Source organism: Falco naumanni, chromosome 8 (genome assembly GCF_017639655.2).
Source record: "Falco naumanni isolate bFalNau1 chromosome 8, bFalNau1.pat, whole genome shotgun sequence".
Classification (NCBI taxonomy): domain Eukaryota; kingdom Metazoa; phylum Chordata; class Aves; order Falconiformes; family Falconidae; genus Falco; species Falco naumanni.
In genome coordinates this window covers 21,778,298-21,790,725 of record NC_054061.1, presented here as the reverse complement: position 1 = coordinate 21,790,725, position 12,428 = coordinate 21,778,298, and the positions used below count along the sequence as shown (strand labels likewise).

General features: G+C 38.0%; 1 protein-coding gene across 16 annotated transcripts in view; it reads right to left on the bottom strand.

The window, feature by feature from the left end:
* Positions 1-12,428, bottom strand: part of BAZ2B (bromodomain adjacent to zinc finger domain 2B) — a 161,112-nt gene that overhangs the window by 61,893 nt on the left and 86,791 nt on the right. For all 16 annotated transcript variants that reach the window (XM_040602594.1, XM_040602593.1, XM_040602596.1 and 13 more), the window contains 4 exons: positions 11,095-11,256; positions 9,385-9,578; positions 1,514-1,720; positions 457-855 (listed from right to left, as the gene is read on the bottom strand). In XM_040602594.1, the coding sequence (XP_040458528.1) occupies positions 457-855; positions 1,514-1,720; positions 9,385-9,578; positions 11,095-11,256 (962 nt within the window). The remainder of the gene's footprint in view (positions 1-456; positions 856-1,513; positions 1,721-9,384; positions 9,579-11,094; positions 11,257-12,428) is intronic.

Below are 12,428 nucleotides of genomic sequence, written 5' to 3'. Positions count from 1 at the left end.
CTGTGTGATGAGCATGAAACTCAAGTTTGGCACGATGTGACAGTAAGTTGTGTATATGATCACACTGTGTATACATTAGGGCATGCATACATGAACTGCCAAATACATGACTCTTCTCCAAGATGAAGTTATGGCATAGTTCAGAGCACTTATAATGCAGAGTGGATCAACTCCAAAATTAAAGCATATTATTTGCTGCTCTTTAAAAAAAAAGTAGCAGCAACAGCAACAAAAATACCCCAAAAGAACAACCACCACAGTTCTACCCATAAAATTTGTGTTAATTTACATAACTGAGAAATCTGCATCAACCCTAAGAACATGATAAAAAACCATGATATGAAAATAAATATACACATAATTTTAAAAAAAATCGTATTATAGCAGAATGTTGCATCTCATTAAGCAGTCAACGCAGGTTACAAATGATCAAAAAAACAGTCATTTTTCACTCACCCGTTTTGATCTTACATCGCTGGTCAAAGAGATAGATTCTTCAGAGGTATTTTTATTCCCTGCTTTGAGTAGATCAGGGGAAGGAACTATGAGTTTTAAATAGGTTTCCTTTTTGGCTTGATGTACCAAAGACAAAGGTTTCACATTGGGAACCAATCCTGTAGACTGTATTACACTTGTGTGTTTGTTCACAGATTCCTCCTTTGCCTGAGAGCTTTGGAAAATAAACGGAAGCTGCTGTGACAAAACCTGAGGCTGCTTCTGCTGGGACTGGAATGATGAGTGAGTCTGGGAATCAGACACAAGAGGTATCTGCTGGTGTGGTCTTTTTTCTTGGGACTTTTCATGTGGTTTTTGTCCATCACTTTTTGTATCTGTTACACCACTATGCATTAGCACCTGCAAAATATATATTTTCAACCGTTCACATGAGATCAATTAAAGATCTTTTTAAAAAAAAAGTACATCATCAGTCCCCGTGAAACAATTATACTATTCTTGACAGAGGATGAGCAATAGTAATTTTTAAATCAGTCTTGCCATATATTGTTTAGGGATTTTTTTCCACATATAGTTTCAGCACATGAAAACAACATTTAGTAGAGGAGGAGTACTAAACCATGGTTGGTTTTAAATGTATTTTTGACTGTAAACTTAAAAGGATACCCAAGATTCCAATTTTGTTCTTCTATTGGCTCCCAGGAAAAGTAGTAACTCTACTAGGAAAAAAGCAACTGCCAAAGCAACATCCATAGAAAGATATACTTCCAATATGCTATCAGCACACAACACTTTATTTCTTTCGATTTCCCGCTTTATAACAAGTCTACTGACTGTTAAACTCCTAGCCCATAAAGAACAACACCACACACATAAGCATGCACACAAAGGAAGCAAAAAGAAAACCCAGAAAACCCTGAAGCAAAACCAAAAGGAGTATTCTTAGCATTCATTAATGTGCAGTTAAATAACCGCTCGCTAGTACGAACGTGAACAGGTCAATTTGTCACAAATGACTTTCAGTGATAAGACTGAGCAGAAGAGCAAGGTGTCATACCTTGTTCTTGTTTTTGCAATGTGCTTCATTTTCAGAATCAGATTCATCATCTTCACTCTCTTCAGCACTCTGGTCCTCCTCCTCTTCTTCATCCTCCTCTAGATCATCGGAGTCACTACTGCTTATGCCTTCACTTGAGGTGTCTGAAGAGGAGCCTGAATCACTGTCGCTGTTACTAGAGCTTTCCACCGCTTTTTTTCTGGGCTTCTACCAGGAAAACGAATGCTCTATTAATAGTTCAGCTTTAATCTGTTATATCTTATTACTATGCGTATCTTTAAAACAAAAAAACAGTGAGACTTTGGAGTAAAGCTGCAATCCCTGAACACAAGTGCTTGCCTTTGCAGAAGACTGAAGAGAAAAAAAGTGCTGCACAAGATGATGAAAATGAAAAACTGGTCACAAGGTTCTACTAAAGTATTTTTCTGACAACACACACTGACAGAACAGTTGGCATCACTGTATTTCCAAGCAATATATTAAATTTTACACCTAGAAAAACTGGCCTGAATTCAAGGTCTTGCAAACCTCAACAGAATTTATTGCTTCCAAAAAAATTTAAACCAAAAAGCTTTATTGCAAACTAACATAGAAAGAACAATACATATTAGATTCATCAATATGTTTCAGCGATACATCCATTTAACTGTGTTACTGAACTTGAGTTTCACAGTATGCACTGTTCAGCAATCTAAGGTTTTGAGGACCGAAAAGAATATGTTCATCACATTGCTTCTGAAATTTGCTTCTGAAAAATGGACCAAAATCTGCTGAAATACTCTGCCAACTATATTACATTTAAATTCTTGGAAAGAACAAATTTGCAGACCAGAATGAGAAAGTAAAAGCAGCAGCACACAAGAATGTAGAAACAGAAGGTGTAAAAAACACAGGAATTCCAAAATGTTTATACGGCAAGATCAGGTTTTAAAGCGCAATGGATGAGGAGAGTTAGCTTTTTGGTGAGTTAACTAAAACTCATGTGTGTGTTTCACAACCGTGTCTGAAGGAGGTACACATGGACTCAAGCTGTGAGACAGACATGAAAGTATGTATTACTACATTAAAGCATATTTAAGCATTGAAGAGTTCACAGAATCATGTTCGAAGGGAGAGCAACGTGAAACAAGATTACAGGTGCCAGGCAGCAGCAGCAAAGTGTTCTGTGGCATCTAAACAGGGCACGTGGAGTGCCTGAGGGAACTCTAAGGTTAGAATTAGACCAAAGGAAGAGAGGTAGACAGCAAATGTAGGTGACTGGAGGGCAAAGCGGCAGCAATCCTAAATAAAAATGCTGACAGAATCAACAGAGAAAAACTGCTTTAAAAAAAAAAGTTTTCTTAGCAAACCTTTCCCAAAAAGTTGTCTGTTTTTTTATGGTAGGTGTATCATGAAACAAGAAGCTAAGAAGCGCGAGCAATTTTATGTCAAAGATCCTTGTCTTATGAAGAAGAAATTCACTTAAATTAGTGGGAGAACATGACAAACTTTCTTCTAAGCGGGTGTACTGGTTTGGGCTGGGATAGAGTTTAATTTTTCCTCATAGTAGCTGCTGTGGTGCTGGGTCTCGAACCTGTGGCCAAAGCAGCGCTGATGGCAGAGGGGTGTGTGAGTTACCGCTGAGCAGCACTTGCGCAGTGTCACAGCCGTTCTGCCCCTCGCCCTGCCCTGCCAGCCAGCCGGCGGGGGGCCCGAGGGGTTGGGGGGGGCACAGCCGGGACAGCTGACCCCGGCTGACCCAAGGGATATTCCAGACCACATGACATCACGCTCAGCAGCCGAAAGGAGGAGGAAGGGGGACGTTCAGAGTTAAGTCATTTGTCTTCTCCAGCCCCCTTTCCCGGAAGTGGCTGCACTCCTGCCTGCCGGTGGGAAGCAGTGAGTGACTTCCTTCCTTTGCTTTGCCTGTGTGCGTGCAACTTTTGCCTTCTCCATTAAACTGCCTTTCTCTCAAGTCGAGAGTTTTCACGCTTTTACCCTTCAATTCTGTCCTCAAACCACTGTGGGGACAGCGAGCGAGCTGCTGCACAGGACTGAGCTGCCCACAGCAATGGGATTCCATTTACTTTGTAAAATAGCTATGAAACACGTAAGCAGTAGGTAGATTAAGTTTCATCTGTTTGTCAATTGGCTGGTATCTCTATTTTAAAAACTATGTTCTCTTTATTGATTCCTGTGATGAACACAGTATACTTTCTATCATCACACCTTCTGCATACTGTCACATGCATTGCTTCACTGTTGGGAAATCTTAAGAACGTTAAGTGTATTTATTTGGATTTATTTTTTCACTGCTCAATTCAGAAAGGTGTCAGTTAATACTTCACAGCAGGGACAACAATCTGAATGAATGCAGAGACTTAAAAAAAAATTGATCTAATAACTGTGCCAGTCTATGGTATATCCTGTATGTTTCATTGCTGGTACCCTTTACATCATATATTTAAGTATCTTCCTGTCTACTATTTGGCACAGATGCAGAATTTCTTCATGAAGGTCAAGATCAAAGGACAAGGCCATGATCTCAAGCAGTAAAAGTAACAATGCCTCCTGGAATCACACCTCTAGAATCCTGTTCTGGGTTTTCCCCTTCATGGTTCTCCATTTTTCTCTGTACGTGCAAAGGGAAACACCTAAAACACTGCAATAATACTTAAGTCAGAAATATCCACTTTATTCACAATGCTGATGAAATACATATTCATAGCATCAGCTTCCCAAGAGATGCATGTAGCAGTCTGAAAAAAAAAAAGCGTATGTCATGTGCTTACTTAACTGACAGTAATTACCTCCACTCATGAACACTGTAAAACTTTTGCTGTCCATCTACCTTTACAAAATGTGTTAGCTGCTGTATCTTACAAATCTATCTTTTCATACTGCAGACAAGAACACAAGAAAACTACCATACCAAGAAAGTAATCAGGCACGTTCTCATGAAAAAGGAGGTGGCAAGTGCCAAGCAACATCCAACACTAAATCTGACTCACAAAGAATTACCTCGAGTAAGAAAAGGGACAGCTAATTTTGACATGAAATTTAGGATGACTTGTAAGCAATCAAATGCTTCAGAACACATCAGGCACTTAACTACACCGTGAAATGCAAACACTTCCCAGGCAGTTTTAACTTCACAAATAAACAGAATCTTTTGACATGGATAAAACCAATAAAAGCAGTTGAATTAGCAGGATTCCACAAGAACGGATGAGAAATTAGTAGCTTAGAGAAAATGTAACGATAGGGGAAATTTAAACTCGTGCATTTAGTGGCTATAAAAGGATTAATCTTGATGGAGAAGTTTTTATCAAATCCAGCATAAAAGGTAAAGCAGCGGGGGCAGGAGGAAGGCAGGGGCCGCCAGTAAAATGCATAAAGAAGAAATAATTCAAATTATGTAAGCCAGAAGGACAAAAACATAACTGTAAAGAAAAACCTCTCTGTAAAAACATTTAGAACAACAAAAAAACAACTTGCAAGAAATTCTAAAAGCTTGCTGACACAAAAGAAAATAGCCAAGAAAGAGAAGGAAAAGTACAAACCAAAAAGTACTGGTTTACTTCATTTGAAATATACTAGAAAGAAAGAAAAAAAAAAAAAAAAGAGAGAGCATTAGACTTCCAAAGATATATGTAAGACCAGGCAGATATTTATAAAACAATATAGTATTTAGAAAAAGACAATAAAAGACTCTTCAAGAAATACAGGCTATTAAATAAATTATGAAGTTATATTAAAGAGCAAATTTCACTTCAACTAGGCCACGATATAGTCACAGAAGTTGATGCAAGAGTGGGTTCAATTATAATAAATTACATATTTTATTTTGGTTCACTAACTTTAGCAAATCTGCTGGATGGTTATGCTAGTTGAAAATGTCCATTGTTCAGAAATCAATAATCTAGACCGAACACGAGAACCAAGAAAAGTAGCCTGACCTTAATGACACAATGGTATAGTATCATGAAAAGGTGACTAAAGTGGTAGTTTAGAAACATTTCAGTCATGATTTCAAACTATTGAGTTTTATAAAGGAAATACCATGGTAATTGCCAAGAAGAGATATTAAAAGTAAAGGATGTGACTACAGTTCATAACCAAGTGTCCTGATGCTAATTCTGGAATCCAGGTAAGTAGAAGCTCCTGATACAAGATCTTGGGAGGGGATTCCTACCTCACCAGGTGCCCTTAATGGTAGAGGGCTTTCTCTAAGCCAAATGAGACTCAAGTTCACCCATTATGCCTTCTGTCCCAGGAGACTGTTGCTTTATGTTTGTGGCTTAACCCCAGCCAGAAACTAAGTACCCCCTGAGGGATGGGGAGGAGAATTGGAAAAGGATGTAAAACTCAAGGGTTGAGATAAGGACAGTTTAATAATTAAAATAACATAGGAGAAAAAAACCCAAAACAATAATAACAACAACAATAATGAAAAGGAAGGAGAAGGAGAGAAGAATAAAATCCAAAGGGAAGGAAGAGAAAAGCCCTAGGTGATGCACAATACAATTGCTTACCACCCACTGGCCCGTGACCAGTCAGTCCCCCAGCAGCGATTGGCAGGCCCTGGCCAGTTCCCAGTTCCCCCCACTTTACCGAGCATGATGCTCCATGATATGGAATAGCTCTTGGGCTAGCCGGGGTCAGCTGTCCTGGCTCTGCTCCCTCCCGGCTTCTACTGCCCCTCCTCACTGGCAGAGCATGGGAAACAAAGTCCTTGGCAGAGTAAGCATGACTTAGGAACAACTAAAACATCAGTGTGTTACCAACACTGTTCTCACGTCAAATCCAAACCACGGCACTGCACCAGCAACTAAGAGGAAAATTAATTCTGTCCCAGCTGAAAACAAGACACTTTACCAACCTAAAATCCTGCCGACCTTCCTCATCCTAGAATTCTGTTCACTATAACAATATTCACCAATTAACGCAGAGGCAGCTTTATATTTTTTTTGTGAGGCTGAAGCAGCATATTCAGACTATTTATAAAGTGTATCTGGCTTATTCAGTTTTATCTTGGCCACAAACAGGGCAGGCTTAAAAGAAGACAACTAAAGCATGCTGAAGTTACCAACACAGCGAGCAACACAGCAAAGGTAAAAGGTAATGCGGTCACCAAATTTTTATATGCAAGAAGTAATGGACAGTATCTCAGATCATCATGATGACATCTGTCTTCAATACAGCATCATTATGCACAACAGATATAACATGATATGCTGCAAATAGACAGTGAAGAGTGAGGATACGGCACAACTTTAAGCTCGTGTTTCACACAGATTCCAGTTCATCACTGTCTGGTACGTAGAGCCCTCTGAATGATCAAATAAGACACCCTAAACAAAAGGAACTGGATGAGAACTTCTAATAACTACAGCTTTGAAGATAAGATGCTTCTGTCAACTCAGAAGTTGTTTTTCACACACTACAGGCAAAAGAACTTACAAAATACAACTTACTATCAGACTGTCCTGTAGGATTCCCTAAGATGTTAGGACAATGGAACTAGAATTCAGCCAGGAAAAAAACACTGCACAGCAAGTAACTCTTTGGATTTTCTGCTGCAAAAACACCTTGCTATAAGCTTTGCCTTTTCATTAAAACTAAGTATTATTTTAAATACCAACCTCGAAAGAAATTTACAACTGAAGATTGAAGAAGTCAGCAGATGAATACTAAAAAAAAAACCTAACACCCTAAAGAAAGGAACATTCAGAACTAAAATGTTTTAAAATAAACTGTGCTTTTTTAGAAAAAGACACAAGTGTTGTTACACTTTGAAATTTAAAAATGTAACATCACTTGTACAAAGCCCAGTACAAAATACTCCACCTACCTACTGGCCCTGCTTATTCCTCTGCCTTCAATTCCAGTTGAGACTTCATTCTAACATACTGAAATTAAAATACTGATTTTTATTTTTTTGTTGAATCAGATCTCGTTGATCTTTTCCTCATGTTGGACTTCCCATTTAGAGTATTCTGTGTATTTTACCGGAAAAGCTTGTCCAAATCATTACATTGACAAATACCAATTACCTCAAAAAGTTTTGGAGGAAAAGAAGTTAAGAGTAAAGATTAAAGGTCAGTGTATCAAGTAAGACCAGGAACAATAAACTCCACTTCAGTAGTAGAAAAATTACTAGAAAAACTTAAGAAGCACAACTGTTGACATCCTGAAATTTATCTGCATTAGACAATTCAAATGTTAAGATACAAAATTAAACAAATTCAAGAAAGGAGGTACACTAATTTATTGAGCACACAGTTTTACAACAAACAGTATTTAGCAAATTCAAAGTGAAGTGTGAAATCAGCACCCACATAAAAGGAAAATGTATCAAGGATACAGAATGTATACTTAAAGACAAATGGTAATACAAAGGAGAAAATAACAATGCTCACAAACATCCTGAATGAAATTTGAAAATAAAGCAGAAAGGTGAATTTTTCAGTGATACTCATATTAACAAGTAGCTAGCTTAACCAGCTCAGCTCTTCTGAAAAGACAAAGAGCCAAAAAGTGAACAGAAAAGAGTCTGTTCATTTATTTACAATACAAACTTTTGGGAAGGTATTTTTGGGACATATTAAAAGTAGTAATTTCTCTGGTATTCTGTGTAACTGCAGTAATAGTCAGAAACACAGAGGCATTACCTGGAAAAAGCTTTACCTCTGCACCACAGAAACAAAGCTTATGTTTTGCACATAGATATCCAAGATAAAAGCAGAATTTTAGAAAGGGAAGAGCCATTTCTTGTATTTAACCCTGAAAAAAAGAAGTCTTAAGATTTTCCAAACACCTGTATCTACCTTAATACCTTCATCAGAAGCTGTCAATTGTTGAACACATGAAGAACGTTTTGAGGGGAAATGTTTTTTAGTATGTTAATACTTTCCCTAATGTCAATATATTAAACGTATCACTACACAAATAGAAGTTAACCATTTTAGTGCTAACAGCTATTTTGATGCAGATACATGCAAACACCAACTGTCCTCTGAAAAATGCCAATCTCTCCCCTAAGAACACTCGGATTTGGGACCTGAATGTAATGCGATAACAGAAAGAGAAAGAAAGCAATAGGCCCAATTCACTCACAAAACAAAAATAAAAAATACATAACAAGAAAGAAATTACTCCCTCATCTTCAGTTCTGACAGTAATCCATTTCCCAGTATCCCACTTCCTGTGCTTTGACTGAATAGTTTTGATTCCAAGATTAGCAAAGTTCTTAAGGCCTGCCTGGGTCAATATATAAGGAGGTTTGCTAACTCACTGAGACTACTCATGTTTTTTTACATTAGATGGCCGTCTTAAATTTTTGGCTGAATCACTGCTGTTAATAATATTTCATTTTTCTGATAAACAGGAAATTACTCCCTGAAAAGCATCTTCTTATAAATGTCTAAAAATGTCATTTTGTTTCTTACATTTTTTATATTTTAAGTTACAAGAAAACATAATTAAACAGATATAATAGGTTACTTACTGTTATTATTATGAAAATATTTATACTTTAACATAGTAGTATCAAATAGTAGTGTTAGAATAATATATTCATTTTCATAATTATATAAATTAAGTAAAAATATGTTATTGCATACAGATATTATCTAGTGGAATTACTGCTAAATGTAGCTTTTGACTCATAAACATGTCAAAAAACAAACAAAAAATATTTTTTTAAAAAAGACACCCCAATACAAAAAAACCAACAACAGAGACAACAAGTGTACAGATCTTGCTCTAATAAATATGAAAAACCCAAAACATTTTCTACTGGGAGAGAACACTTAAGAATGCTGCTGTGCACCATCAGAAAATGTCAATTTTTTTGTCTGAATCTTAAAAGGTTTTTTCTGTATATTTACCTTATCTTTGATTTTGTCAGCTCTGGTGTCCAAAAGCTGAACTTTGTTTTGCTCCTGGCTGTATTTACGGCCTCCTGCTCCTGAGGTTATAGCTTTCACTTGTCCTGCTGATGTTGCAACGCTAGTGGATAGTACAGATGTGCTGATACCAGATACTGCAGTGGTACTGTTCCCATTCAGTGATCCATTTATACCTTAAGATGACAGATTTACAAAGTGTCACTTAAAAATTCTGAATTAGCAGATACTTTAAGATTTTCCAGTCACACTAACCTAGCTTGAATAAATACATAACAAGACACTAGACTACTCACAGGTTACTCCCAACATATACTAAAATTTGCATCCAAGAGTCAGTTTGATTTGCTCATGGAATTGTTTTAATTAGAACATCCAGAGCACCCATGATTCAAAGGACAAACATATTCAATGCTGTAAAGAGCGAAATAAAAAACAAAAAATAAACCTGAAATCATCTATTTTTAAGTCCAAACTATCCTTGAGTTTAGTCAGGGGCAAAAAAAGATGATTTTAAAGAAAGAAGACAAAAATACATATTCAAGTAAGTACCTCACAGAATAATTTGCTTACAATTTTAAAAGTATTAATCAGCTCCAAAGAAAACCACACTAAGCCCAAAGTATTTTATGAGTTTTGCAATTTGAAGTAACATCCACATTCAAGCTTGCTTACTTATCTGTCAAGATGACTTGTTTTCTAAGAAAATACCCCTAATCACACAAACTCACTACTCTGCAAAGCCAGGACTATCACCACATTGATTCTGAAACACACACCAGGTCCTAAAACCTACCAAAAGTGTAAGAAAACAGTTTGGTTAGTACGTCATGGAATCACAGACCAGAATATCCCGAGCTGGAAGGGATCCACCAGGATCCCGAGTCAGGTCCTGACGCCACACAGGACAGACAACTCAGTCAGGAAACCATAGATCTAAAAGCATCATCCAAATGCTCCTTGAACACAGACAGGCTTGTGGCCATGACCGCTTCCCTGGTGAGCGAGCTCACCCTCTCAGTGAACAACATTCTCCTCATAGCCAACACGAACTTCCCCTGAAGCAGCTCTAAGTCATGCCCTCAAGTCCTGGCACCAACACCAGGGGAGAGAGCAGCACCTCCCTCCCAGTGCCCCCCCCGCCGCCCCCCCCCCGAGGAAGCCATCAGCAGCACTGAGGTTATTGAACAAAAACGTAAAACAAATGCGCCTCCCATCTTCAAAAGGCATGCAATGCTACTACCTAAAATAATGTCCTGCAATGCAAGAAAGTGTTCTAATGTCACTGGGCTACTTTCATTGGGATCCTGTGGCCGCAGCCATCCCTGCCATGACCCCACAACGAGCTACTACCCGATGCTTCCCATACACACAGGATTCACTATGGAGTGTTCACTGTAGAAGTACAAGGCCTCCTAAATCAAACCACAAGCTTTAAAAGGAAACTTTTCCCTACTACTCAGTCCCAGACAAACTATCTAAGGAAAAAGTAGATATACTAAGAAAATTAGTAGGAATACTTAGTAATTGAAAGCCCATACTTGCGTGTCTCATGCCTGGCTTGATAAAAATCAATTTTTATAGAACTGTTCGGGAACGGGAAGAACAATGAGAGGTAAAGCTCAAATTCCACACCTTTCTGCATGTGCTGAAGTTCAGTCTGATTATTCCCTTTACAACTTTAGCCATTACCTTTTTCTGTACTACTCCGAATATTTTTTCCTGTAGCTCTGGAGTGGAATGAAGCAGAATCATGATTCTGTGCAGGAGGTGCAAACAGTGGTGGAATTCCCAAGAGTGGTGGGAAAAAAGCTGCCCCAGGACGAGAGTGTGTGTCCGCTGCTCGCCACCATTCTGCTCCGCAAAGGAAATAAAACCAAACTTTAGTAGTTCAAATAATATATTTAAGTATTTCTGTAAGCATGTTGTTGTACATAATCTGGAGCAGGTTTACTAAATCTGGGAGTAAGAAGAAAACAAAACACTTAGGAACTCCTTAAACAACATTAGTTTCCTGCAGCCAATTCTGGTCTTAAGTCATTACAGCCATTCTGGTAAAGGTTTCAGTGCAGTTCTATTTAAATGCATTCTGAAAATAAATACTTACTAGAAAGCTATTTGACTGATCACCCCAAAATGAGACTGCTAGTCTCATAAATAGGATCAAGATTCACAGGTGACTCTTAAACATTCATTATTACCTCACCAGTCCTCCTCCATCAGAAGTACGCAAAGGCACAATGCCTTTAAGTCACCTCTGCAACCTCAGAATGCTCCAAGGCCTCCACCACAGAAGCACACCTGCGGTAACCCCCCATGAAACGACCTACTGAAGACAGGAATCTCCAGCTACCCTCCGGTAACTCTATACCCACTCTAAGAGGTTTCTACCCTGGATAACAGTGGATTGGCAAAAAGCAGGATCTATTTTTGTCACATCCCTATTAAAATAATTGTTTCACAAGCAAAAACAGGGCTACTCTGTCTGCTTGCTACACAAATTCAAGTGGTTGAGCAAAGAATAAAGACTTTTTATTAAAAAAAAAAACAACCTAATACTTTTTTGTGGTTTGTTGTTGTTTTAAACTTTCATCTTAAATGATTATTGATTTTGTTTTCCAGGAAAATGAACTTCAAATGAGTTAACACAGTCCCTACAACTTGCAATTTTTAAAGTTCTTTACTATAACAGCAACTATACAGAATATTTATGCAACCTTTATGTAATCCCTTTCTGCAGATTCTTGAAACTCTGCAAGACCAAATTGACTATGCTGTTTTTACAACACACTGCTGCTAAGGCTAAGCAGCCATGCAAGAGGCAAATAAATACCCAGTGCACTGCTCTTGTCACAGCTTTCTACAGTGCAACAGCAGTCCTGCTCTGCAGAGAGGAATTCGTTATGTGTCTGGGTCTTCTTTTGTAATAGCCATTGCAGTAGCTACAACATTTTATAAGACGTTTATTAGCCAACAACTGGAAAAAAACCACAAAAAAGAACCACCTTTCAAATCCTTCTGAAATC